General features: G+C 38.4%; 1 protein-coding gene across 3 annotated transcripts in view; it reads right to left on the bottom strand.

Annotated features, from left to right (window-relative positions):
* PUS7 (pseudouridine synthase 7) overlaps nucleotides 1-26,894 on the bottom strand; it is a 73,918-nt gene that overhangs the window by 42,163 nt on the left and 4,861 nt on the right. For all 3 annotated transcript variants that reach the window (XM_081147557.1, XM_081147558.1, XM_081147559.1), the window contains exons 2-7: nucleotides 18,871-19,303; nucleotides 15,095-15,179; nucleotides 14,860-14,961; nucleotides 12,476-12,620; nucleotides 5,340-5,451; nucleotides 3,600-3,677 (exon numbers count right to left, since the gene is read on the bottom strand). In XM_081147557.1, the coding sequence (XP_081003683.1) occupies nucleotides 3,600-3,677; nucleotides 5,340-5,451; nucleotides 12,476-12,620; nucleotides 14,860-14,961; nucleotides 15,095-15,179; nucleotides 18,871-19,303 (955 nt within the window). The remainder of the gene's footprint in view (nucleotides 1-3,599; nucleotides 3,678-5,339; nucleotides 5,452-12,475; nucleotides 12,621-14,859; nucleotides 14,962-15,094; nucleotides 15,180-18,870; nucleotides 19,304-26,894) is intronic.

Genomic DNA, 26,894 nt, shown 5'->3' with positions numbered 1-26,894 from the left:
AGCAGATTCTGTGAATAATTTGGGAATAACAATCTCACTTTTAAACACCAACTTAAGCAGCATGTTGCACAAAAAGCCTTTATTAACAAAGCCAGGGAAATACTGGCTCAGGCTCAGAAAGGAGACTGGCAGGGAGAGGCAGGAAAACAAACAAGTCATTCTGAATGAGGGGGTTCCTGCTTGAGATCCTGTTAAAATTACTAGGTGACTTTGGAGAGTTTCATGAATCTGAAAAGAAATGCAGCTTATCCTCAGGATTGACCGATTCAGCAATAATGAAAATCCTTGCATGGTAGAGTGGGTTTATCCTGTTCAACAGTTCTCACGGGAAAGGCCAATCTGCCCAGCCCCACATATTCATTAAGCAAACTAAGGGTGTAGCCTGCATCCGTGAGATAAGTGCTATGTGCTTTCCAAAGGCCAACATTTAGGTCTAATGCAGTTTCTTACTAAGTCAACAGGAGATGATAAAGGCAGCAAAGGTCTGAAGACAGATTAGCATTGTGATAAAGTGTGACACCTGGTGGCTGACCAAGAAGAGAATAAATACCTTCACTCCAAATATTCAAAAATTTCACATCATATAATGCAATAGAAATGAATGATGTGCCTTTTTCTTTGACCTTCAAATTAGCAAATTATTTTTTAAAAAGTTATAACACATACTTGGGAGAATTCTGGGGAAGCAGAATAAAGATGATAGGTACCACCTTTCTCTGGGGCAATTAGGCTTTGCTATCAAAAACATAAAATCTAGAATATCACACTCCCTTTAAATCAGTAATTCCACTGCTCTGGCCAGTGTGGCTCAGTTGGTAGAGCATCATCCCATGCACCAAGAGGTCACTGGTTTGATTCCTAGTTAAGGCACATTCCCGGGTTGTAGGCTCAATCCCCAGTAGGGGGAATGCAGGAGGCAGCCGATTGATGTTTTTCTCATCGATGTTTCTCCCTCCCTCTTCCTCTCCCTCTCTCTAAAAAACAAACATTAACCAGCCAGTGTGGCTTGGCAGTTGAGTGTCGACCTATATGATCCAGGAAATTGAGGTTCGATTCCTGGTCAGGGCACATGCCCGGGTTGCGGGCTCGATCCCCAGTAGGGGGCATGCAGGAGGCAGCCAATCAATGACTCTCATCATTGATGTTTCTATCTCTGAAATCAATAAAGACATTAAAAAAAATTTTTTTAAATCAGTAATCCCACTACTAAAATTATCTTAATGAAGTTAATCATAGATGTGTGCCAATATTCAGTCAACAATATGTCTGTCCTGTAATTGCTTATAATAGGAAGAAATGGGAAACAATGTAAACATTCAAAAATAGAGTAATAGTTGATAAATTAGGATATATCCATATATTTAAATATCTTTTGCTATGTATTATAATATTTTTATTAACAGGGAAAGAAATGCATAATTTACTGCTCACAAGAGAGGAACTTTATATAAATATTTTGGTTTATGAGGGGAAAAAAGAGTCCTCACAAAAAATATAATAAGCTATGAACAAGGCAATCTCTGAGGGAGTACAATTATGGCAGAACTTTCATTTTCTACCTGGTTTCTTCTGTGTTAAAAACAAAACTAACCAACTTACGTTTTAATTTAGGTGAAAAGTTCACAGAGACATCCAGAAAGAACAGGAGTTGACTATAGTAATATTTTAGATATCAAAGAGAAGGCAACAACCTTCCATGTCCCACATCCACAGAGTACGGGAAGCCTAAGCCCTCAAGCCCGTCGCTCTCCCATTCTTCAGTTTCTGGTCAGCCCTGGCCCATTTCCCACAGAGGCTGTTTCTAATCTTCATACTGTTTTCAAGTTCCCTTCTCCACTCCTGCCCACTTCACTCTCAACAGATGACCACATTCCATGCGTCACAGAAGGAAAAAGAGATAAGGCAGGAAGGTAGGCGCACCATCATCTTCAGGTGTGTCCTCCTGCTCTCTTTCACACATCCACATTTGCACACTGCTAGCAAAGTCATGGAGAGAACACGTTCTCACTCTGCTTTACTACTACAGCACACCACCATCTCAGGTCAGGCGAGAAAAGGACTGGAAAATCCATTGTGATGAAACCCGGAGCTCAATCTCGACATTATTTCAATGAATTAGAAAACTAATGGGAGAGAAGCCAGATTGTGTGGTAAAGAGGAGATGCCACCTCAGATTCATTATGAAAAGATAGGGGAATTACAAGTAAATATATGTATTTATTTTAAGTGGGGATAGTAAGCACCAATGACTTTATTTTTAATTATAATTAACACAAGGTAAAGTGTACATATGAAAAATGTACAAGTTTTAATATGTGAATAAGCCCATGAAACCATCACCACATTCAAGATAATGAACATATCCATCATCCCCAAGTTTCCTCCTGCCCCTTTATTTCTTCCTCCCAGCATTCCTACCTCAGGGGTACACTAAGATGAAAGCCTGAGTTTGTCTGACCCCACAGAGCTGAATGCATCCTTTCCCTTTTACCTTCACTGAACCAACTGGGTTCAGACTCCTGTTCCTCCTCAGAACGTGGTAATATCCCCACAACCCATAATCCTGCCTCTAAACACAACTTCCCCTGTGTAGATCAAGGTCAAGTCCAACATCCTGAACACGGCTTGTAGGGCTCTCCAGAAGCTGGATTCTGCCTACCCCTCAAGCCTTATTTCTTGCTGTGCTCCCACACAACTAAAGTACTTGCCAGGCACCAAATGTGCTGTTACCTGTTCCTTTTCAGTGTCTTTTCACAAGCTGTTTTCTCAGTTTTGAACAAATAACCCTAGACCCGCCCCCGTCCCAGGGAATTCCTACTCATCCTTCTAGGCTGGTGGTCCTCAACCAGGGGAAATTTTGCTCTTCAAGGGAAAATGGCAATGTCTGGAGACATTTTTGGTTGTCACAAGTAAGAGGCACGGGGAAATGCTACCGACATGTAGGGGACAGACAGCAGCCAGGGCTGCTGCTAAATGTCCTACAATGCACAGGATGACCCCCACAACAGAATTATCTGGCCTATATGTCAACAGTAAAGAGACTAAGAAGCCCTGATCTAGATTAAAACTCTAGCATCCCATTTTCTAAGAAAGCTTTCCCTGGCTGCCCCCCAAGGACAAGTCTCATGTTTTGTTGTCAGATCTACCCTAATACCACCAACATACCTCTATTTTAGCATTAATCTCACTGTGTGACAAGTTCTGATTTACTTGTCTGCTCTATTAAATAACTGCTTCAGAATCAGAGACCATCTTTTTCATGTCTATCTGCAGTGTGTAATAAGAGCTCACTCCCTGTTTTGTAATTGAATTTTAAATAACTTATATTTAATAATGAACGAACAAAAGAGAGAGAAATAGGTACTATTCTCTTGGCTCTACCACAGAAACCCCTTAAAAATTACACAAAAAATACCTGTTTTCTGTAAAAGCATTAGAAAATACAAATAAGAAAGAAAAAACCAGAAAAATAATTTTTGAATAGGCAGAGACACCATCTAAAGACTGAAGACGTACACTCCACAAAGCAAATTTGAGAACTCTGAAAGGTGGTGCTGGGATTTTTGCAATATGAACCCCAATATGTACTTTCTACTTACTTGAGAACAGCAATCTCTTGAACAGTAATGGCCCTTTTATCTTTTGTTCCCATGTAGGAGAATATGTTTGGCTTGACTCTGGAAAGACAAAAACAAAACCACCTGAATTTGCATACCAGTAGGAAATCATATTTTTTATAATTTAAGATTCAAAATATACTTAAAATCATTAACATATTAAGAGAATAAGGAGAAACAATTAAAAAATGTACCCAGGAAAACATAATATGCAACATAAGAAAGTAAATGATGCCTGAACAACTCCCTTCCTAGCAGTGCTTGACTTAGAACGTTTGTGACTATAAATCAATAACATGCTGTTCAAAGACTTGGCTAAACAGTAATAAAAAGGAAATAATGTACTCCCTATTGATCATAGGCAATGCATTACATTACATAGCTGTGAAGGCAAAGAAAAACTCATTCTAGATATATATATGATGTGCCACTTTGAAAATCTTCTATCTTCAATTTTTAAAAAGTTGATAATGATGTGAACTTTATGTATATACATGCTATTTCTTTGTATAAAAAAGCCAAATGCTGAAACAGGGATCTGAATAGTTTTACTATGAAGATATAAGTAAGCTAGTTTCCTAAGACGTATTTTATAAAAACTGCTCCACACTAACCAGAGGAAAAACAGAAAGAATTTCTTGAACTCTGAACAATTCTCAAGCCAGATCTCAGAGCAACTCCCTCCCTGACTGTCTACCCTCCCATCAGGAATTGTCTATCCTCCCAGGCTCAGGTATAGACAAGGCATCACCAACTCTCTTCTAGAGATCTAGCAACCAGAGGGAAAGAAAATGTTACCTGATTGGGTACAGTGTTCTATGGGCTGAACTGTGTTGCCCCCCAAATTCATATGGTGAAGCCCTGCCTCCCAGTACTTCTAAATACGACTGCATTTGAAGACAAAACCCTTAAAGAGGTGATTAAGTTAAAATGAGGCCATAGGGTGAGCCCTCATCCAATCTGACTGGTATCCTAGTAAGAGGAGAAAATTTGGACACATACAGAGACTCTAGGGACACAACAATAGAGGAAAGGCCATGTGAGGACATGGAAAGGTGGCATTCTGCTAAGGAGAAAAAACCCAAACCTATACCACCTTGATCCTGAAACTTCTAGTCTCCAGAATGGTGAGAAAATTAGTCTGTTAAATCTGTGGTATTTTGTAATGGAAGCCACAACAAATTAACACACTGTGCACCATGTTTACACTCGGTTAAATATATATTAGAAAGCAAATTTGTATTGCACAAGATTTGCTGTGGTGCCTGTACCCATTTCTTAAAAAAAAAAAAAAAAGTTCTTCAGCACCTGGCCCATCCTCAGAGACCTAATCTCTGCTTTATCTGCATTCCTCTGAGGAAATCCAACTGGTCTCAGGTTTTCGATCTAGTCTATCTCCTTAAAGTTTAGTAAAGTAAACCTCTGCAACCACATCAAAATGTAAGCTTCAGGGAAAAAAGTCAACTTTTATGTTCAGCTGAGCAGACTGGTTGCTCTCTACTATGTGTGAACTATTTACTTACAGAATTTTCACCTTGAATCACTGGCAATACGCAAGGAGGTTAAAAATAATTAACTCACCTACTATCTAAGAAAACTATAACTGGGAGGCATATTTGCTATTTGTTTGCCTATTTTCCCGCTCCTTTTTCATTAACATGGAAAGAGGAAAATAAATTTCCGTGTTTTGATTTTGTATAGGCACAAGAACAAGATACTAACCTTAAATATTTGGACAATACATTAATAGCATCCATGGTGTCTTTGTTTTCCTTGTACAGTACAAAGTGGCAGTAACTTCCCCTAGATTTTGGCCAAGAATGTTTTCTTGGATCTTAAAAACAAAAAAATTAAATGTTATATACACTGCAGTGAAAGTTACCTGAGTTTTTTCTTATGAAACCCTACAAGCTCATTTTTTGCTAGAAAACCTTTGAGTAAGAAATCAGATCTGATATGACAAGAAATACAGGTTAACTGGTTACGGCTGTGTGCACTACAGGTATTAAACTTTTTGTGACTGGATACTTAACAGTATCTGTCCATATTTAAAATCAAAAGCTGAATGCAGGTGGTGTGACAAATGACTAAGACTAACCAACAATCTTCACACAGCAACGTTACTTTAAAGCACATGTATGACAGGTGGGCCGATGGGCTCTCTAGGATGCGTGCAGTCCAGAGGGAAACAGCAGTCATGTTGGATTCTACAGTCTTGCTTCGTATCCCCAGGTATTCACACATGCAGGATGGATGCCTTAGACGGGATGGGGATACAAGTTATAAGGAGTTGCCTCAGTGACACGTTTAGATTTTCCAAAGGCCACTTCCATCACAAAATAGCTAAAACTAGATGGTTTAGAGAGAGCAGGTGGCATTCAAAACCTAATTGTCATTCTTGGGGAAAAGGAAATGTTAAAAATTAAACCAGGTTAAATGTTAACTTTTGAGCTACTGTTACTTCGCTTGTTCAAATTTTTGAAAACAAACATTTCAACACTTTGGAGAACCTGATTTTTAAAACTTCTTTTAAATAAATATTTTATTCATCCTATAATATAGAAACATATTTAAACAATATTAAGATTTAGACTTAAGCTGCCCAAAGGGTATTTAGAAAAATCGACACTTTGGGAAAAATATGTAAGTTACAACTGCACTTCCCAGACGTCGTACAATAATATCTGTGAGTCTTGGGCGACACACAGCTGCAGTTGTTCTTTGAACACATCTAATTTACCTGATTTCTGTCACTCCATGAAAGAAAAACTGAAAAAATAATTCACACAATCCCCAGAAGAGTCTGCTTTTAAAAATGTTCCTTTGTCTTTGTCCCTAAAATAGTCCTTTAGCATGAATTCACGCATCCATCTTCTGAAACATAAGAAACTTCTAGTACTGAAGCTAAAATGTAAAGAATGAATCAATAAACCATCTGGGAAAACTGCCAGAGCACGAGTGCTTAGTGAACTGCTTTTTCTTTTTGATAAATATGAATGTGAGTCACTCCTGCCTTGGACAGAAAAGTACTACAAATATTTCTTTGGCTCTTGGTGTGAATTCCTCACAATTCATCCTCAGAAAATTGTGAATAGGAATATTATTTTTGGTTTTCCTTCCAGCTCACTACAATTAAGCAAATTTGTCTACACTTGGCACTTGTGACAAAAATCATTGGCATTTCATTTTATCTACATGAAACACCAACCGCTCTTACCTGCTGCAGTTCTGACCTCTGTCCAAATGCACAGCATAAAGAGCACAAGAGAGCAATGTTTAATTTATAATAATATTAAAGTGCTTTAGAGGTGAACATGCAAATGATCGCATGGAAAGTTTCTACCAAGGGCTTCCACAGCACTTGGTAGAATGTGGTGGGTTAACAGCCATGTAGACATTAACAATGGAATGTCGCAGAGGCAAACAGTGTAACAGGTAGAAAACTCACCTACAGGTTACAAGCCTCCCTGTTTCTATCCCCTCACAACGGCATGTCAGCTCATCCTCAAAGCTGCACTGTCTCTACCCACCAGATGTAACAAAAGGTTTAATACTGGATGCAAGGCGCTGGCCAGGTTGCTCAGATGGTTAGTGTCAGCCTGATACGCCAAGGTTATGGGTTCAATCCCCGGTCAGGGCACATACAAGAATCGACCAATGAATGCATGAATAAGTGAAACAACAAACTGATGTCTCTCTCTTTCTCTCAAATAAATTAAAAAAAAAAACAGACTGGATGCAAAATGCTTCCCCATCTAGAGATTTATGTCCTTCAACATGGGAGGACATGTACCAAAATGCTCTTTGTGATTAACTTTTGGTGATGAGACTGAAAGTAATTATTGTTTTGCTTCGTGTTTTGTGAATTTCCTGTACTGAGTTACAAATATTTTTTATTTGAAAAAATTTGAAGTTATTATGGAAAATAGTTCTTGAACCAACAGATTCAAAGAGGTTTAAGAGATCCATTGAATGCAATGTTCTTAACTTGTTTGTGTCATCATTTGAACAAGTCATCTGTATGTAAAAGACACTTCTGAGATAACCAGGGAAAAACTGAACATGCCCTGGATATTAAGTATTAAGAACTTATTGTTGGTTTTGTTGGATGTGATAGTGGTTTATGGTTTTAAGTCATCTGTTAGATACATACTGAAGTATTTATGAGTTAAATAAAGTGCTATGTAGAATTTTGTTTAAAATACTCCAACAACAAAAAAGTGGGAGAAATAAACCAAACAAAAACAATAGAATGTTAAGAATCTTGAAGACAGTTGATGGCTATAATGGGGTTAATATACTACCTCCCTTATTTATGTGCATATCTGAAAATGTCCATAAATAAAAGTTTAAAAAAAATACTTGTAAAAGTTGATGAAGTGTAACTACATTTTCCCTAAACTACCCCTTCAGTACTTTCATAATAAACCAAAATGGCAAGAAATAAATGAAGCCAGAAGACTAAAAAACTAAATAACTATTACAAGTGAGTATGAGTTTCGGCTCAAAAGCATGCATCATTTATTAGCAAATTCAAGCACTGAGCATGCATACAATTACCTCCTCTACAAATAACAAATACAAAGATTATTCTTCTAAGTGCGCTCAGTATACAAAATAGTAAGATATGAATTAACAGAAAATCTGTGAGTCTCAACTTATTTTGGATAGTTTAACTTTATAAAACTCCAAATCCTTAGAATGCTAAGTAGCTTTACAACTTAAGTGAATTTAAAATAACTTTCAGACATTTTTGAGACATTCTAATTTAAAATGTTAATGCAAAGAAGTCTCAGGCTGAGATAATCAGAAGCAGAAGCAGCCTTCTGATGGTCTGATATGGCAGCCCCAGTCTAGTAGAAACAGACACCAAAGAAACGTTCAAGACGACTCATGTACTGTGGACAGAGATTCTCATGAATAAGGAAGAAAAAATGTTTGTAGCTCAAGAAAGATGACAGGATGGGGTAGCATGCAGAACATTCTTTCCTTCTTATTCAAGGCCATTTCCACTGCTGCACCCTTGCACACCAACCTTTCAGCTTCCATCCATTATCACTCTCCTTCTGGAATTTTCACCCTCCCTCTGCACTGGCTCTTTCCCTTCAGTATATCAATAACGTCAGAGCTCTTCCACTTTAAAAACGAAACCTCTGTCTCCCTCTCCTTAACCATGTTCCTTTCCTTTCTCCTCTATAGCTTATTTGAAAAAGCAGTCTGTATTTACTGCCTTCCACTTCAACCTACTGTGTAATCTGGTTTCCAATCTTATTCCACTGAAATGCTCTGGCAAAGATGCCACTGATTTCCACGTTGCTAAAAACTGATAGGCATTTCAGAGTTCTCTTCTGCTGAACCTATCTGTAATGTTTCCCACTTCTAAGTACTCTGGTTACTGGAATGCCCTCTTCCTGTGGATTCCATCACACTAGTCTCTCCCAGAGAGTTTCCTTTTTATCTGTCTGGCTCTCCCTCCTGAGTATCTGTGGATTTCTACCTCTAGGTATCCCTGCTGGGAACCATCATTTCAGAAAGTATGGAGAACCTCTACACATCACATGGCAAAAAATTTTTTTTCACTTGTCTTTAAAAAGAAGTTCTTACAGGTATTTGTAATGTATATCATCTATCTCAAAACATAAATCAATTTACTCAATTACATGGTTTAATAATAATTACATGATAGTTTCAGAAAAATGCTCTATGTATGCTTTGGTAGGTAAATCTATGTACCCTATCTGCAAGACTGGATTAACACACAAAATAACAGCTAAGCTAAAATGGCTGGTAATTTGTGACGTTTGGGCACCATGATTCAGAATGCACTATGCTTATGGTTTAGAATGCATGGCTCTATTTGAGAAAACAATAATTTATATAAGGGTGTGGTATAAAGGGACTTTAACATCATTACAAATGTAGATTTAAAAGCTGATTAATTCAGCCCTGGCTGGTATGGCTCAGTGGTTAGAGCGTCAGCTCTTGGACTGAAGGGTCCAGGGTTTGATTCCAGCGAAGGGCGTGTACCTCTATTGTGGGCTCCATCCTTGGCCTTGGTCGGGGCACATATGGGAGGCAACCAATCAATGTGTCTCTCTCACACAGATGTTTCTCTCTTTCCCCCCCTTCCACTCTCTCTGAAAAGCAATGGAAAAAATTTCTTTGGGTGAGGATTAAAAAAAAAATAATAAAATAAAAACTAATTAATTCAAATGCTAGACAAGGTGGCCCAGGAGGAGAAGCTGTCATTGGTATTGGGTTCTATTTGTAGAAGCACAAACAATAGTCTCTGGATACCAGCTCTCCCGGCTTTTCCAATGGTGGTTACTTTAAGCCACTCTGTGTTCACGGGTGGGGATCTAGATTCATAAAAGAGGAATGCAGGCTCTCAAGTGCCTATCTGGGTCCATGAGGAGGTAGGAGAGGAGAGCTCAGAGGGCAGACCTCTAATCCATCCTTCACTAAATGACACACCTCAAGCCCAAGAGGTTTGGATCTCTGTGCAAGTGTTGATCCAATCTAACCTGCCTTTCTGCTTCTTTTTAAAGTGAGAAATCCATATTTCACTGAAGATATGCAAAGGGAAATAGGGAGGGGTGGTGTATATCACATATTTGGAAAAAAAAAAGAATGGTGGGTGTGGCATAAGCACAGAAAATGTAGATAGATAAAGACAGAACATGAGAGATCTGGTACCACTCGCTTGAGAAGAAAGGGTGAGAAAACTGTAATGGCAACTTTGGTTTATAAATACCCTAACTCCCCTCCCTGAAGATCACAAAACCTGGCATCCTCTAAGAAATAATGATCAATTCCAAGAGGCCAGTCGAAAAAACATAGGTTTTGCTTTTTCCAATCTGCTTCCTCATGACCACACTCAGCAGAACAAGATCCTGCCTTTTCTTCTTGCCTTTGCAAGAGGGTGGCTGACCAACATGGACTGCTTCTCTATAAGGAATATCTCCCTAGCAGCCCTTCTCAACCTGGGTTCCAAGGCACTGTACTGTAGGAAGCAAGTCATCTTCTCTCCTCTACATCTAGAATAGTTACCAGCTATATTCCAATCTTGGGAGAATGGAAAAAATAGTCACTCAGATCATATTCTACTGGGCTTAATTCTCTCGAACAACTCTGGCTGAAGAAAGACTGTTAAGGTAATATTTTATACTATGACTCAGACATCAAAGAAACATATAGTAAAACCAAGTCATTAGTTTGTGCATTTGGAAGTAATTAACAACACATACCCATAAGTAATTTCGGAACATTTCATCTCACTTTTCTTTCTGGTGTCCACTGAGAAGTGGCCTCCAATCCCTACCTTCTTCTCCCCAACTGCTCAAGGTTTCTCATTTCTATGTTACCACCCAAACTTATTCATTTCACTATATTATTTTCTCAGACACAGCTAAACCTTATTTCTGCCATTTTTCTTATACCCTCACATTTCACTAGACCATGGTTAAAAAAAATAAAGGTTTCACCCTGGCTGGTGTGGCTCAGTTGGTTGGGTGTTGTCACATGCACCAAAAGGTTGCCAATTCGATTCCCGGTCAGGGCACATGCCCAAGTTCCTGGCTCAATCCCAGGTAGGGGGCGTGCAGGAGGCAGCCGGTCAATGTTTTACTCTCACATCCATGTTTCTCTCTCTCTTTCCCTCTCCCTTCCTCTCTCTTTAAAAATCAATTAAAAATCTTTAAAAAACAAAACAAAACAAAAATAAAGGTTTCATCCATTCACAGCAATAACCTAAGGGAGTATGACAAAGCATTAATGCTTTGGACAGTCTTTTTAAGTACAGTCTTGGAGTTTTCCTCTAACTCATATATCTAGAAGTAACTCTTCGCTAATGGGGCCATTACTAGTAGGGGAGGAGGGTGAGGATATAACATTTTCCTACTATAATTTTCATTAAAATTTTATCTGCTGATTTAATAAGTAAAAAACAAAAAAGTATCTAATATTTCTTAAGGTTATATGCAAGTGGAAATTTTCACAGCTGTAAAAATGTATCAGAACATAAATTATCAGAGATTCACCGATAATACACTTATTTCAAATGAATGATACACAATGAAACACTGTCTTGGGCAAAGGGGCATTTTTCCATATATTCCATGTTTTGTTTTTAATTTTTCAAAAATATATATATATCTTTATTGATTTCAGAGAGAGGGAGGGAGAGGGAAAGAGAGAGTTAAAACATCAATGATGAGAGAGTCGTCATTGATCGGCTGCCTCCTGCACGCCCCCGACTGAGGAATTGTGCCTGCAACCCGGGCATGTGCCCTGACTGGGAACTGAATCATGATCTCCTGGATCCTGGGTCGATGCTCAACTGCTGAGCCATGCCCACCCGGGCTATTCCATGTTTTTATATGTGAGTGAAGATACTCATAGTTGGAAATCAGCAGCTCTTTCAATAGAGGCACTTTGCCAAAAATATACTACCGGGATAGGTGACAAGCATTTTCTGTTCATTTGAAAGCTTTCTTTCCTCCATTAAGAACACAGAATAAGCATATCCTTGCATTTTCTTCTTGAATTGCCACTCAGCTCGCTCCGCTCTTCAGGGTACACATCAAATTCCTAAGACACTCTCTCAGGCAGCACTATAATTTCAGCAAATCTTTACTCATATAAAAGACCTAATGCCCCATATCAGACAGACATTCTATAGGACTGCTCTGGTATCTGGATGATATTATTCACCTTCTTTGAAGGACTGACATGATCAATATCCTTCTTTGAACAACAGCAAAGTAGCCCTTGAATATGACCAGGGAAGGAGAAGGAGTAGCGGATCTGCCTCTCATGATCACCTGGCAGAAGAAATGCCAGGCAACTCACACACTTACTTGCCAGAGCCTTTTTCCCAGCTGCATGGTAGGCTACAATATATTTCCTTCCTTCTCTATCCTCTGTTTTTGTCTCTAATCCTGGAAACAGAGATTTAATTGCTTGATGGATGATGGTTCTTTTCTCTTTGGTGTCTTCAACAACCTATTAAAAACAGAGATAATGATATTACTAATTTAACAAACATTAAATAGGGGAATTATACTAATGAATGAGTAAAAACACTACTCATGTAAAATAACAAAAGTACATGGATATGATTTCAGAGATCTTTTAGAGCTTCAAACATACAATCCAAAGAGGCTGTTTACTGAGCATGTCCATATGCCAGGCACTGTACCAGGCACTTCGCAGACGCTCCCTCTCAGGGACTCACAGATGGAAATGTAGGCAAGCTGGGCCTTTGGGATATCAGAAACTCAACTCCCTCAAATAGTCCAACCTACAATGACCTCATAATGAATTCTACACTGAATTATTTTATAATGATGTTCTAGCACATTTGTTCACAACAAAGAAAAACCAACATCAAGAAAAAGTAAACTTATTAGTTACATAACTGTTTTTCAATTTTTGAATGTGTCTCACATTAAGAAGTACATTTCACATCTGGATTCAACAGCAAGAGTATGTATGTGTATATACCTTATTAACAATTTAAAAAATTTAAAGAAACAATACTTACCCTTACTGCATGTGCAATACATTGTCATTTTCCATTTTACTTTATTGCATTAAAAAAAGTTAAGATTCACTAAACTGGTTTTATGACCCACTAATGGACTGCAACATGCAAGCTAAAAAACACCGAGATACTACTACTAGCTAACCTTAGTAGTTTAGCAAAATGTAAAAGAAAAGCTATATTATAATTATAGATAAGTGACATTTTCATACTGAAAAGTGAGTCTAGATCTAGAATTTTCTGAAAGCACTGAATTGGAATCATGGTTCGTGTGTATGAGTGAAAAGATATTTAGATCTCAAAAATTCAGAAAGTCCGTCCTCCTCATTTTACAGACAACGACACCTGCTCATGGCTTATGTCATTTAAAGGCAAAAATTTTCAGTAGATGGCGTAACTATAATTTGCAAGATGATAAATCTTGCTACCTAGGTAGAAAATGTATAGTGTGAGGTTAAGATATACTACTGCATTACACAAGTAAGGGAAACCTGGACCATCCTCCTGGACTAGTCTTAAAAGCAATTCTTAGAAATTTTCTCCTTGACATTTTTGTCTATAAGGAAATTCAATTATTGAAGATCTTTAAAGTTGTTGTAATATCACACACTTTTGGGAAGTTTTGGTTGGGGGGAACAGAGGAGATGAGGGCAGGAGGCAGACAGTGATTTCTGAAAAGTTATAAACTGTTACTAACTAGGGGTGATGGAAGGGGGAATTTCAGACACCCCCAAATCCAATAAGTTGTTAAAATATGCTACAAAATTAATTGAACATAAACTTAAAATTCTAAAACTCTCGTGCTACAACATTCTTAAAATCCTGTATCACATTACCCTGCATAAATACCACCTAGAGCTGCTCTGTCCCATACAGTAGCCACTAGTCACATGTAACAACTGAGCACTTGAAATGTGGCTAGTCCAAACTTAGATGTGCTATCAATTTAACAAAGGGTTTTAAGGACTTAGTACGAAAAACACAATGAAAAACATCTCAGTAATTTTAAAAATATCAATTCTATATTGAAATAAATTTTGAAGTATTAGAATAAAGAAAATGTATTAAAATTAGTTTCATTTGTTTCTTTTCACTTCTAAATTTTTGGATTTAAAATTAAAAACATAATTCCACTGGACAGCACTGATAGAGAAGAATAAAATTTTCGTTAACAAAAGCTTTAAAGAAGGGATTTACTATTCTATATAGTAGCCAAGCTCTCCTTTTCTTGAGTAGAAGTAGACTTAGGCTTAGCAAAGAAACACTCTCTTACTTCCTTCCCCCAATTCCTTTCCCTCCCAGAGCCCCATCTGAGACCAAGAGGCTGCTGGCACTGGAGGGAGGGACAGGGCCTCCTTATCAGGGCCACATCTCTGACTATCAGGCTGTCCAGTAGACACTATATGATATTAACAGTCACTATGAGGTTCAAAACAACAGATTTCTTTGTTGATTTGTGGTCATATGAAACTTTTTTTTTTAAACTACTTTTTTTTGGCCATAGTTTATGTGGATAGTGGTTATCTGTCACTGACAAAAACATTTTTTAGTGTACGTAATGCCCTTTTAGATGAAACAGGACAACCTCATCCTTTTGTTAATGACTACAATTTTTCAAATAGACACTTATTAACATCTACCCAAAAAGAAGCAGTGAAAATCCTATAAAACCTTGTCATATAGTTTTGTACCATTTACCTCAATGGCAACACTGGTTTCCTTATTTTTAAAAAGCTGAAGCTCTTCTAAACGCTGCTTTTCTTCGGCTGTCAAAACTGTAAATACATCTTCTGAAGGATCCTTTAAAATAACCATAAAAACTCCCAGTGAGTCACATACAGAATTCAAGCTATTAAAGCTCTGCATTTCTATGATTTCTAAACAGTGCTATTTTTATACAGAAGGTGACTTCTGCTGGAGAGCTGGCTCCTACCTCCTCATCCACTGGGATGGACAAGTCATCCAAATGGCTGATACGTCCATCTTTTCCTATTTCGTGAACAATGAAGTCAGAGTATCTGATGAAAAGAAAACACAAACTTTCAGAGCAGTAACATTTTGTTTCCTGTTAATTTTACGAAGAAGTTTATCAACAGTAAGCTTTACTACTGTGCAAAACAAGGAATTCTTAAAAAGAAGTTTTCAGTGCTCAGAAGTAATACAGAGTTATTGTTTCTGGTTTCTTAATGAATTTTGAGCCATACCTTAGCTTTGTATCAGAATGTAAAGACCTCCTGATACTTTAACATCCACTTACACCAACAGATAAATCATCCAGATGGAAAGTCAACCAGGAAACATCAGCCTTAAATTATACCTTAGAACTGGTGGACTTTATATTTACAGAACTTCCATCCCAGAACCAGCAGAATACACATTCTTTTCAAGTGCACATGGAATATTCTGAAGGATAGACCATATATTGGGACAAAAAACAAGTCTCAATAAATTTAAGACGACTGAAATCACATCAAGCATCTTTTCTGTACAAACTGTACAAAACTAGCAATCAACTACAAGAAGAAAGCTGGGAAAACTGGAAATATGTGGAGTTTAAACAACATGCTACTGAATAACTATTGGTTCAATGGAGAAGTAAAAGAAGAAATCAAAACATACACAGAGATAAATAAAAATACAGCATTCTAAAAATCTTTGAGATGCAGCAGAAGTGGTACAAAGAGGAAAGTTCATAACAATACAAGCCTATCTCAAGAAACAAGAAAAATCTCAATTGAACAATCCAACATTACACCGTAAGGAACTAGAAGATGAAGAACAAATGAAACCCCAAATCAGTAGAAGGAAGAAAATAAAAATTAGAGCAGAAATAAATGAAGTAGAGACTAAAAAGACAATCGAAAATATCAATGAAATGAAGAGTTGGTTTTTTGAAAAGATAAACAAAATTGACCAATCTTTAGCTAGACTCACTAAAGAAAAAAAAGAGAGAAGACTCAAGTAAATAAAATCAGAAATGAAAGTGGAGAAATTACAATGGATACCACAGAAGTACAAAAAATCATACAAGAATACTATGAAAGGCTATATGCCACCAAACTGGACAATCTACAAGAAATGGACAAATTCTTAGAATTATGCAACCTTCCTAGACTGAATCATGAAGAAACAGAAAACCTGAATAGCCCAATCCTAGTAAGGAAACTGAAAGAGTAATCAAAAACCTCCCCAAAAACAAAAGTCCAGGACCAGACGGCTTCACTGGTAAATTCTACCAAACATTCAAAGAAAATTTAGTATCTATTCTTCTCCAACTCTTGCAAAAAACTGAAGAGGAGGGGATACTTCCTAACTCATTTACAAGGCCAACATTACCCTGACACCAAAGCCAGGCAAGGACAGCACACAAAAAGAAAATTACAGGCCAATATCTCTCATAAACATACGGATACAAAACTCAACAAAATACTAGCAAATCAAATACAACAGTACATTAAAAGGATCATAGGCGACGATAAAGTGAAATTTATTCTAGGGATGCACGAATGGTTCAACATTTACAAATCAATAAATATGATACACCACATTAACAAAATGAAGGGTAAAAATCAAATGACCATCTCATATGTAGAAAAAGCACTGACAAGATAAAATATCCATTTATGATAAACATTCTCAGTAAAATGGATACAGAAGAAAAGTACCTCAACATAATAACCCACAGCTATCATCATACTCAATAGTGAAAAACTGAAAGCTTTCGCTCTAAGATCAGGAATAGGACAAGAATGCTCACTTACTCTTACCACTTTTATTCAACATAGTACCAGAAGACCTAGCCAGGGCCATAAGGCAAGAAAAAGAAATAAAAGGCATCTAAATAGGGAATGAAGAAGTAAAACTGTCATTATTTGCAGAGGACATGATTTTATATATAGAAAATTCTAAAGACTCCATCCAAAACTATTAAAACAATAAACAAATACAGTTATATTGCAAAATACAAACTCAATATAGAAAAATCTGTTTGTTTCTATGTGCTAACCACAAACTATCAGAAAGAGAAATGAAAAAAACAATTCCATTTATAATTGCAACAAAAATAATAAAATACCTAGGAATAAAATTAACAAAGGAGGGGAAAGACCTGTACACTGAAAACTACAAGACATTGTTGAAAGAAACCGAAGACATGAAGTTATGGAAAAACATTTCGTGTTCAGTGATTAGAAGATTAATATTGTTACAATGTCCATATTACTTAAAGCAATTTACAGATTCAATGCAATCCCCCATCAAAAGCCTGATGGTATTTTTCACAGAAATAGAGCAAAAAATTCTAAAATTTGTGAGAAACCACAAAAAACCCTAAATAGTCAAAGCAATCCTGAGAAAATAGAATGAAGCCAGAGGTAATACACTCTCCACTTTCAAACTATACTACAAAGCCACAGTAATCAAAACAATACAATATTGGCATAAAAACAGATACACAGACCAATGGAACATAATTGAGAGCCCAGAAATACTCACACTTTGTAGGCAACTAATTTATGACAAAAGAGTCAAGAATATACAATGGAGAAAGGAAAGTCTCTTCAGGAAATGATGCTAGGAAAATTAGACAGCCATATGCAAGGGAATAAAACTAGACCAGATCTTATACCATACTAAAAAATGAAGTAACTCAAAATGGATTAAAGACTGGAATGTAAGACCAAAATCAATAAAATATATAGAAGAAAACATAGGCATTAAGCTTCTGGACATTGGTCTCAGTGGTGTTTTTGTGAATCTGACTCCAAAAGCATGAAAAACAAAACCAAAAATAAACAAATGGGAAATCAAACTAAAAAGCTCTGCACAGCAAAAGAAACTATCAACTAAACAAAAAGGCAACCAACCAAATGGGAGCAGATATTTGCAAATAATATTTTTGATAAGGGGTTAATATCCAAAATATATAAAGAACTCATACAACTCAACAACAAAAAAATCTGATTAAGAAATGGGCAGAGGATCTGAACAGACATTTTTCCAAGGAAGATAGATATACAGATCGCCAATGGGCATATGAAAAGATGTTCAACTTCACTAATTATTAGGGAAATGCAAATCAAAACCACAATGAGATATCACTTCACACCTGTTAGAATGGCTATTATCAAGAACACAAGAAATAACAAGTGCTGGAGAGGATGTGGAGAAGAGGAACCCTGTGCCTTTAAATTGGTTTAGCCACTATGGAAGACAGTATGCAGGCTCCTCAAAATTAAGTAGAGAACTACTATATGATCCAGCAATTCCTCTTCTGGCTATTTATCTGAAGAATAAGAAAACACTAATTCAAAAAGATATATATGCCCCACATTCATTGCAGTTATTATTTACAGTAGTCAAGACAGGGAAAACCACCTAAATGTCCCTCCACGAAAGAATGCATAAAGAAAATGTGGTGTGTGTACACACACACTCAATGGAGTACTACTCAGCCATAAGAAAAGATGAATACTGCCATTTGCAACAACATGAATACACCTGAGGGTATTATGCTAAGTAAGTCAGTCAGATGGGAAAGGACAAACACTGTGTGGTTTCATTTACTCATCTGGGCAGTCTCATCCTTTCTGACTACCTGTGAAATTAATCCTTGGGGGTAGAAATAAATAGAAGACTATACTGCAGATTTCTTTCTAAAGAAAACAACCAATATAACTAACAATAACTTTGTACATAAAATAAACATACCTTTCTTTTAAGATTCCTGAGAATCCTTGATGAGAACTTACAAACTTGGTGATGCCTACATCAAGTTCAGTGAGCCCATGCTTCATCATGTCTGCAAAACTTTCAGCTTCCTCCTCCTCCTCACCCTCCTCTGAAAGGCCATCTTCTTCCTCCTCTTCCTCTTCTTCCAACTGGGCATCAGAATTTTTTTCAATCTTTCCAGCACTTACAATTTCAGGTAGCCCGGGCACATTTTCACTGCTGAGTGGAGAGTTCTTTTCTAGCCCATCCTGGCCTTTGGTCAGACAGCCTTCTGAGACCTTCTGTCTTTTTGCCTCCTCAGCTGGGGCCTGACTGTCATTATCTTCAACAGCTAGGGACCCACGTTTCAGTGACACACCAGTCATTTCTGTCATTTCCATTTGTAATGCTCCAAGAAAACATTTACGAGAACCTTTTAGGAAGACAGAGCAGGAAAGTAATAATCATGTCTTTAATTAAGTGGGTTTCTGCAAACAGAAGCACAGTTAACTTTGTCCCTAGGATCCTATAAATCACTTATTAAAATAATTCTTCCCACCCTGGCCCATATGGCTTAGTTGGTTGCACATCATTCTGTGCACTGAAAGGTTGCCTGGATCCCAGGTCAGGGCACATGCCTGGGTTGCAGGCTTGATCCCCAAACCCCAGTAGGAGGTGTGTAGGAGGCAGCCAATCTGTTTTGCTATTACATTGATGTTTCTTTCTCTCCCTCCCTCTCCCTTTTCTCTCTCTAAAAATCAATTTTAAAAATCTTATGAAAAAAAAGTGTTTAAAAAATAACAACAACAATTTTTCCCACTGTTGGCATATACTTTTGGTGGCACAGAAAAAATGGCAAAACACTTCTGCAAAAAATTTGGCAGTATGCATCAAAAGCCTTAAAAATATGTATGCCCTGCCAGACTGGCGTGGCTCAGCAGTTGAGAATCGACCTATGATCCAAGGGATCAAAGTTAGATTCCCGGTCAGGGCACATGCTCAGGTTTCAGGCTCAATCCCCAGTGGGGCAGCGTGCAGGAGGCAGCCAATCAATGACTCTCTCTCATAATTGATGTTTCTATCTCTTTTTCTCCCTCTCCTTTCCTCTCTCTGAAATCAATAAAGATATATTTAAATATATATATATGCCCTTTGCCCCCAAAATACTACTTTCAGAAATACTAGTTTAAGAAAATAATTAAGAAAGTGGTTAAAGTTTTAGCAGTAAGGATACTCATCTCAGTGCTTTTATATTAGTAAAAAATCAAGAACAATAATGCCTGGGGTACATGAACTGAACAATATGTAGAAACCATGTGAACAATATGTAGAAACTGGGAAAGGTGGTTACTTCTAGGAGAGGATATAGATGGCTGGGGACAGCAGGGAGACTTGCTGTTTTTACTGAATGCCATAGTTGTATCATCTGGATTTTGTTTTGTGTACATTATTATCCTTTTGAATAACTGATTACATAAAAATAGCGTGTAAATACATTTACTGACATGAAATCATACCATACCATATATATATATATATATATATATATATATATATATATGTAAAGCAAGGGGAATTCGGAGTTGATTAATGGGTATAGAGTTGCAGTTTTGCAAAATTACAAAGAGTTCTGCATAATGGTTTCACAACAATGTGAACTGTACACTTAAAAATGGTTAAGATGATGTTATATATGTTATGTGTATTTTGCCACAATTAAAAAAACAGATTATCACCCTAGCCAGTTTGGCTTAGTGGTTAGAGTGTCGGACTATGGACTGAAGGGTCCTGGTTCAGTTCCAACAAAGGGCATGTACTTTGTTGCAGGCTCGATCCCCGGCCTCGGTCAGGGTGCGTGTGGGAGGCAACCAATCAATGTGTCTCTCTCATATCGATGTCTTTCTCTCTCTCTCTCTCTTCTGTCAACTCTCTCTGAAAAAGCAATGGAAAAAGTGTCCTAGGTTGAGGACCTAAAAAACCCCAAACAGATTATCATTTAATGGGCCTATACACAATCTACTGAGAAAAAATCTAAGAAGCCATTCATACTTCCCAGGACAGAGCAACTTGAGAGAGGAGTTACCTGTGGCAATCAAAGCCAACACATTTATCTAAGACCATCTGATCTTATTTGATGCTCTTGGTAATATAAGAATAAAGGCTTTTCCTATATTAATTATATAGAGAGATGCTAAAATTAACATCTAATGAACTTAGTAAACATATTCATAAATATGTAAATAAGCAGAAAATTAATATTCTAGTTTTTCAAGGCTCGGTTAATAAGAAATCCCCCTACAGAAGCATCTATAGCAGAATAATAATGATGAACTAAATTTTAAGAATCCATATCTAATCTTGTATTTTTTTAAAAATGTTTTTATTGATTTTTTAGAGAGAGAAGAAAGGAGAAGATAGCGAGATAGAAATACTGATGAGAGAAACATCATCGATCAGCTGCCTCCTGCATGCCCCCTACTGGGGGTCAAGCGCGAAACCAGGGCATGTGCCTCTGACTAGGAATTGAACCAGTGACCTCTTGGTTCCTGGGTCAACGCTCAGCCACTGAGCCACACTGGTTGGGTTAATCTTGTATTTTTAAATTGTCAAAAATAGCCCGGCCAGGCATGGCTCAGCGGTTGAGTGTTGACCTAGGACCCAGGTGATCAGGGTTCGATTCACGGTCAGAGAACATGCCCAGTTGCGCGCTTGACCAATGACTCTCTCATCATTGATGTTTCTATGTCTCTCTTTTCCTCTCCTTTCCTCTCTCTGAAATCAATAAAAATATATTTTAAAAAAATTTAAAATAGTTAAAAATAAAGAATGGAAAGAAAGGTAGAGAAAAAGACAAATACTACCTGCAAAAAGTGACAGAAAAAAGGATCATGATGGCTCCAAAAACAGGAGAAAATATATAGATAAATGTTAGTAAATACAATTTCCTTTGAAAGACAAAAAAAAAAATAATAAAGTGGAAGAAACCAAGAAACCGGAACAGAAGTACAACACAATTAGCTATACAAAATTATCTCTAATTCAAAAAAGAAGGCATTTATTCTTTACTTGTTCTAAGCAAGGTATAGTAAAAAAGAATGCTGGTTTATGAAATGCTGATGCTATTTCATTCTCACTTTATATCAACAAAGCTGCCCTCAGAGAGCTTGCACACCAGCAAGGGAGACAGAAGAGATCCAGGGAGCACTTGGTTGGGACTATGGGAACACAGAGAAACCTCAGAAGATGTTAGAGGTGATGGGGTCAGAGAAGTCACCCTTTCTAATGGAAGTCAAAAAATAAACACCCGAGCAGGTTTTGAGGAAGGAGTAAGGCCATGGAAAAGGGGGAGGACGCTGTTTGGGGGAAGAAGATACTGGCTATGTCAAGGCATGGAGGAATGGGAGAGCATGGAGTGCTGCAAGAACCCCAAGGAGTTCATCACACATCGTGGAAGGCACAACACACAAGGAGAGTTTGTAGTCAAAGCCAGAGAGTGGGTGGAAGCCACACCAGGTGGAACGGAGGAAATGACATTCTGAAAATCAAATCAAATCTTCGTAAGTCAGGAGATTTCGTGGTATCCTTAGAAGAGAAACAGAGGTTAGGCTGGAAGACTAGCTAACAGGGTACAGCTGTAACCAAGGCAAGATATCAGTACAACCTGACCTAAGGCTGAGGCAAGGGCAACAGAAAGGAGGGGCGGATTCAGGGATAATCAGAAGGTGCTAGGAACAAGACTCCGTGACGAATGAGGAAAAAAGAGGAAATACCCCAGCATGACTTGGGTTTTCTGTCTTGGGGACCTGAGTGGACACGAGGACCCCAGGAAGAGGAGCAGGTGGTAGGAGAAGACAAGCCCACATATAGTCCTGTGGTGTTGCAGGTATATAGAGGACAACCGAGAGATGACCTGTAGCCCGTCATTACATTGTGTCACAATGTAAAAGCCCTCAATGGCCCTCCAACAATGATACAGGGTCTCCAGCTGGCATGACAAGATCTACCAAGAGACAGATTGTGATACCGTTCCAGCGGCCTGAACTCTCAGCAGGGAGAGCACAGGAAATAACAACCATATCTGCACTTGGCACTGGGACTTTATAGTCAGCTAGACCTCTACCTCCTTCCCAGTATGCAGAGAACCACTCATCAGTCTCCTTCTCAATAACCCAATGGCTATAAGCCCTGGTGGAAACACCAATTATTTCCTCTGCAGAAAAACTGCTCCATCCTTCTGCTTTGGTACTGTCCATGATCCAGTGCCATGTACCATTATCTTACACACACCTCCAATGACTCAGGCCCAGCCCCAACAGGTGCCCATTCCCAGTCTGACTGTTGACATGAGCTCTCCAACAAAAGGTCCTCTATACCAATCTCAGATCACCCTGGTCTCTCAGCTGTCCTTTGAGACTCATCTGAAGGCCAGAAGCCCTGACTGTTATGTCTTCCCATTTTACCTCTTTCATTTACACTGCCCATGCAGGCACTTGGGTACTGTGTTTTTCCCCTCACCATTTTCTAGCTGTGTAACTGGTCCAAGTACATTATTAACTTCTCCAAGATCCTGTTCTTGAGGTGTAAAATGGTAATGATATGTGTCAAAGAACTGTAATGAAGATTAAATGAGATGATAAACATGAAGTGGCTAGAACAGTAGGCCCTAATAAACACTAGTCCCCTTTTCTCCCTCAAAAAGTCTGCAGAGCCCTAGCCGGCTTGGCTCAGTAGTTAAAGTGTCAACCCGCAGACTGAAGGGTCCAGGGTTCTATTCTGGACAAGGGCACATACCTAGTTGCAGGCTCGATCCCCGGCCCTGGTATGGGAAGCAACCAATCAATGTGTCTCTCTCATATCAATGTTTCTCTTCCAGTCTCTCTGAAAAGCAATGGAAAAAATATCCCCTGGTGAGGATTACAAAAAAAAAAAGAAGTTTAAAGATTCTTTGAGGGTATTATTTCTTTCGTACATGCCAGAGAATCTAGCCTGGTGTAACAAGCATTAATAGATATGTTGCAGAATTCCTGAAATAGGTGCCAAAACAGTTCCCTATCTACAGAGATCAAAGACACATTAAGTAGCAAATCATTAATGAAATTGTGGACTGGAGCAATAAACATCAATGTCCACTAACATCACAAAGAGAAATAACCAGATATTGTGTACCCCTGAAAGTACATGCTATAATGTGTGATGTATATTTACTGATTGAAACTCTATATCTAACTACTAATTTAGATGGCATACACGGAAAGAAGATGTTAAATGCCACCATGGGAAGCAATCAGCAAAATCCTGAATGGGAAATTACAAGGACAAAGACACAGTTCCTTCAACTAATAAACAGCAAAGGAAAAAAAGAAGGGGAACCTACAGATAAACCTACAAAGAAATGCAATAGATGGATCCTTTTTTGGATCCTGATTTAAGCAAACCAACTGTTTAAAAAAGCATTTATGAGGCCCTGGCTGGGTAGCTCAGTTGCTTACAGTCTTGTCTTGATACACCAAAGTTGCAGGTTCAATCTCTGGTCAGGGCACATACAAGAAGCAACCAATGAATACATAAGTGAAACAACAAATCGATGTGTCTGCCTCTTTCTCTCTCAAAAATCAATTAAAAAAATAAAATTAAAAAAGTATTAGACAATCAGGGAAATTGAAACACTGGGGATATTTGATGACATTAGTAGTATTGTCAACTTTTTTTAAAAAATATATCTTTATTGATTTCAGAGAGAGAAAAGGAGAAGGAGAGAGAGAGATAGAAACATCAATGATGAGAGAGTCATTGATCGAGCCCACAACCCGGGCATGTGCCCTGACCGGGAATCGAACCCTGATCGCCTGGATCCCAGGTCTACACTCAACCGCTGAGCCATGCTCGGCCAGGCTAGTATTGTCAACTTTTAAAGGTGAAATCATGTTACTGTGGTTACACTTAAAAACAGAATCCTTATGTTTTAGAGACAGAAATTGAGCTATTTATAGTTGAAAAGATATAGTCTGGAATTTGCTTCAAAATAATTTACCAGTGGTGAATGGAAGCAGAGTGGGTGTAGATTTGGAACAAGATTGGCTGAGTTGGAAATTGTTGAAACTGAGTGATGGGAACACATTAATATTTTTTATAATAAAAGGCAAAGTATAAAAAGATATACAAACTATTCTACTCTGATCAAATCACCAATCTTTTCAGTTCTACTCCTCCCTCTCTCCCATCACCTGTTCTTTAAGTATATCAAGATATCCAGTCCCAAGACACCACCTCTTCCACCTTTACTTGTTCAAGTGCCCAAAACCTCAATAACTCTTAGCCACTACTCAACACTCTTGTTCACTAGTCCTTCTGCTCCATGATCCTTGCTAAACCTCAACCAAGTACCAATCCAACTGTCTGTGAGTCTATGCTCCTGGTTGCTGCTGGAGAAAACCTCGCCAGGTCAGGGGAGTTCCTCTTATGAGAGCCCTCCACATTGCCTGGCCCTCCCTAGTAAGCAAGGTCTTCTGACAGACACACCTCCCTCCAGTATATTCACAATGAGGCAAGATAGTAAAAAGCTAGAATTCCTTGACAAGTGGAATGGAGAAACTGAGACAGATAGTTAACTGACTGAGCAATTTACAGTCAGATAATTAAACGCAAAGTCTCATCTTTCCTAACCAAGGACACTTAGGAGCAAATGGTTTACACATTCCAGACCATGCAGGGGGCACACTGGCTCACTTGTCTGGTCCCTCTTCAATGACATTCTCTGAAGGTGAAACTAACCAGGAAAAGATCCTAACTCCTATCCCCTCTATAGGCTCACTCTGATTATCAGGACATCAAAGGACACACCTGGAAAGCTGATGAATATTCTACTGAAATCCTACCCTGAGACCTCCCCTAAAATTCCTGCTATTAGAAAACACATAAAAGCTCTTAAGACAAAAGACGCAGCAGACGCTGTGGAGCACAACCACGCCTTTCCCCTACCTCTTCTTTCCTCAGGGGTGTATCTTTGCTTTCTTTCTCCTAAGCTCTAAAGGTTCCCAGGAGACTTGCAACCAGGGCAGCAGCTTGTCCAGGGCTAACCTCTAAACTTGTCTCCAAGGGCCCTTCTTTTGCCTCTGTGACTTGTTTCCTGAGTCCATGCAGCCCAGATGGCTCACTTCTTCTGCCTCTATGACTTTTTTCCTAAAGGGCCAAGGCAGCCTTGCTTAGGTTCGACTCTTCTTTACCTTTCCAAAGGGCCAAGGGACCTCTGTCTAGACTCACTCCTGTTGCTATGATCTTGCCTCTTCTCTTAAGCCCCTCCTTTGCTTCACTGTCCCCAGCTTTATTAAATGTACTTTCAAAATCACCTGGACTGCCTGGCCAGGTGTGGCTCAGCAGTTGCGCATCGACCTAGGATCCAGGAGATCGAAGTTCGATTCCTGGTCAAGGCACATGCCCAGGTTGCAGGCTTGATCCCCAGCTGGGGGTGTCCAATGATGACTTTCTCATCATTGATGTTTCTATCTCTCTCTCTAGCTCTCCCTTCCTCTCTAAAATCAATAAAGATATATTTTTTAAAAAATCACCTGGACTTATGCTATGAAATCTTTCCTGCAAAAAGTCAAAAAACCCACACATTACAGACTGTACCAGGGCAGACTCACCTCAATCTCAATTTCTTTCTGGTGACAACAAGACCACTTATTATAACCATTCTCCTTAATATGGCAACCCTCTTAAGGGAAATCCACACTTACTTTAACACTCACTCTTCAGCACCGCGCTTCCTCCCCTCAACAAACATTTACCAAGCATCCCTGTGCCAGACATTATTCCCAGTACTGTGACAAGCCACGGCAGTGAATGAAATAAATGCCCCGTCAACAGAGGCTTCTTTGCCCAAATCACAGCTGTTCAAGCCTGGCCCTACCTGGTATCTTTTCCCAACACAACATGGATCACTGCTTTCTTCCCTTGAAACTCCTATTCCTTGCTTATTTCTTGCCTCTGGAGACAGTCTTTCCCCCTCCCTCTCCACTTGATGC

The sequence above is a fragment of the Miniopterus schreibersii genome (assembly GCF_964146895.1).
Source record: "Miniopterus schreibersii genome assembly, chromosome: 9".
In the NCBI taxonomy this organism is placed as follows: Eukaryota; Metazoa; Chordata; class Mammalia; order Chiroptera; family Miniopteridae; genus Miniopterus; species Miniopterus schreibersii.
The sequence above is the reverse complement of the archived record's forward strand: the minus strand, read 5'-3'. Positions and strand labels throughout refer to the sequence as shown.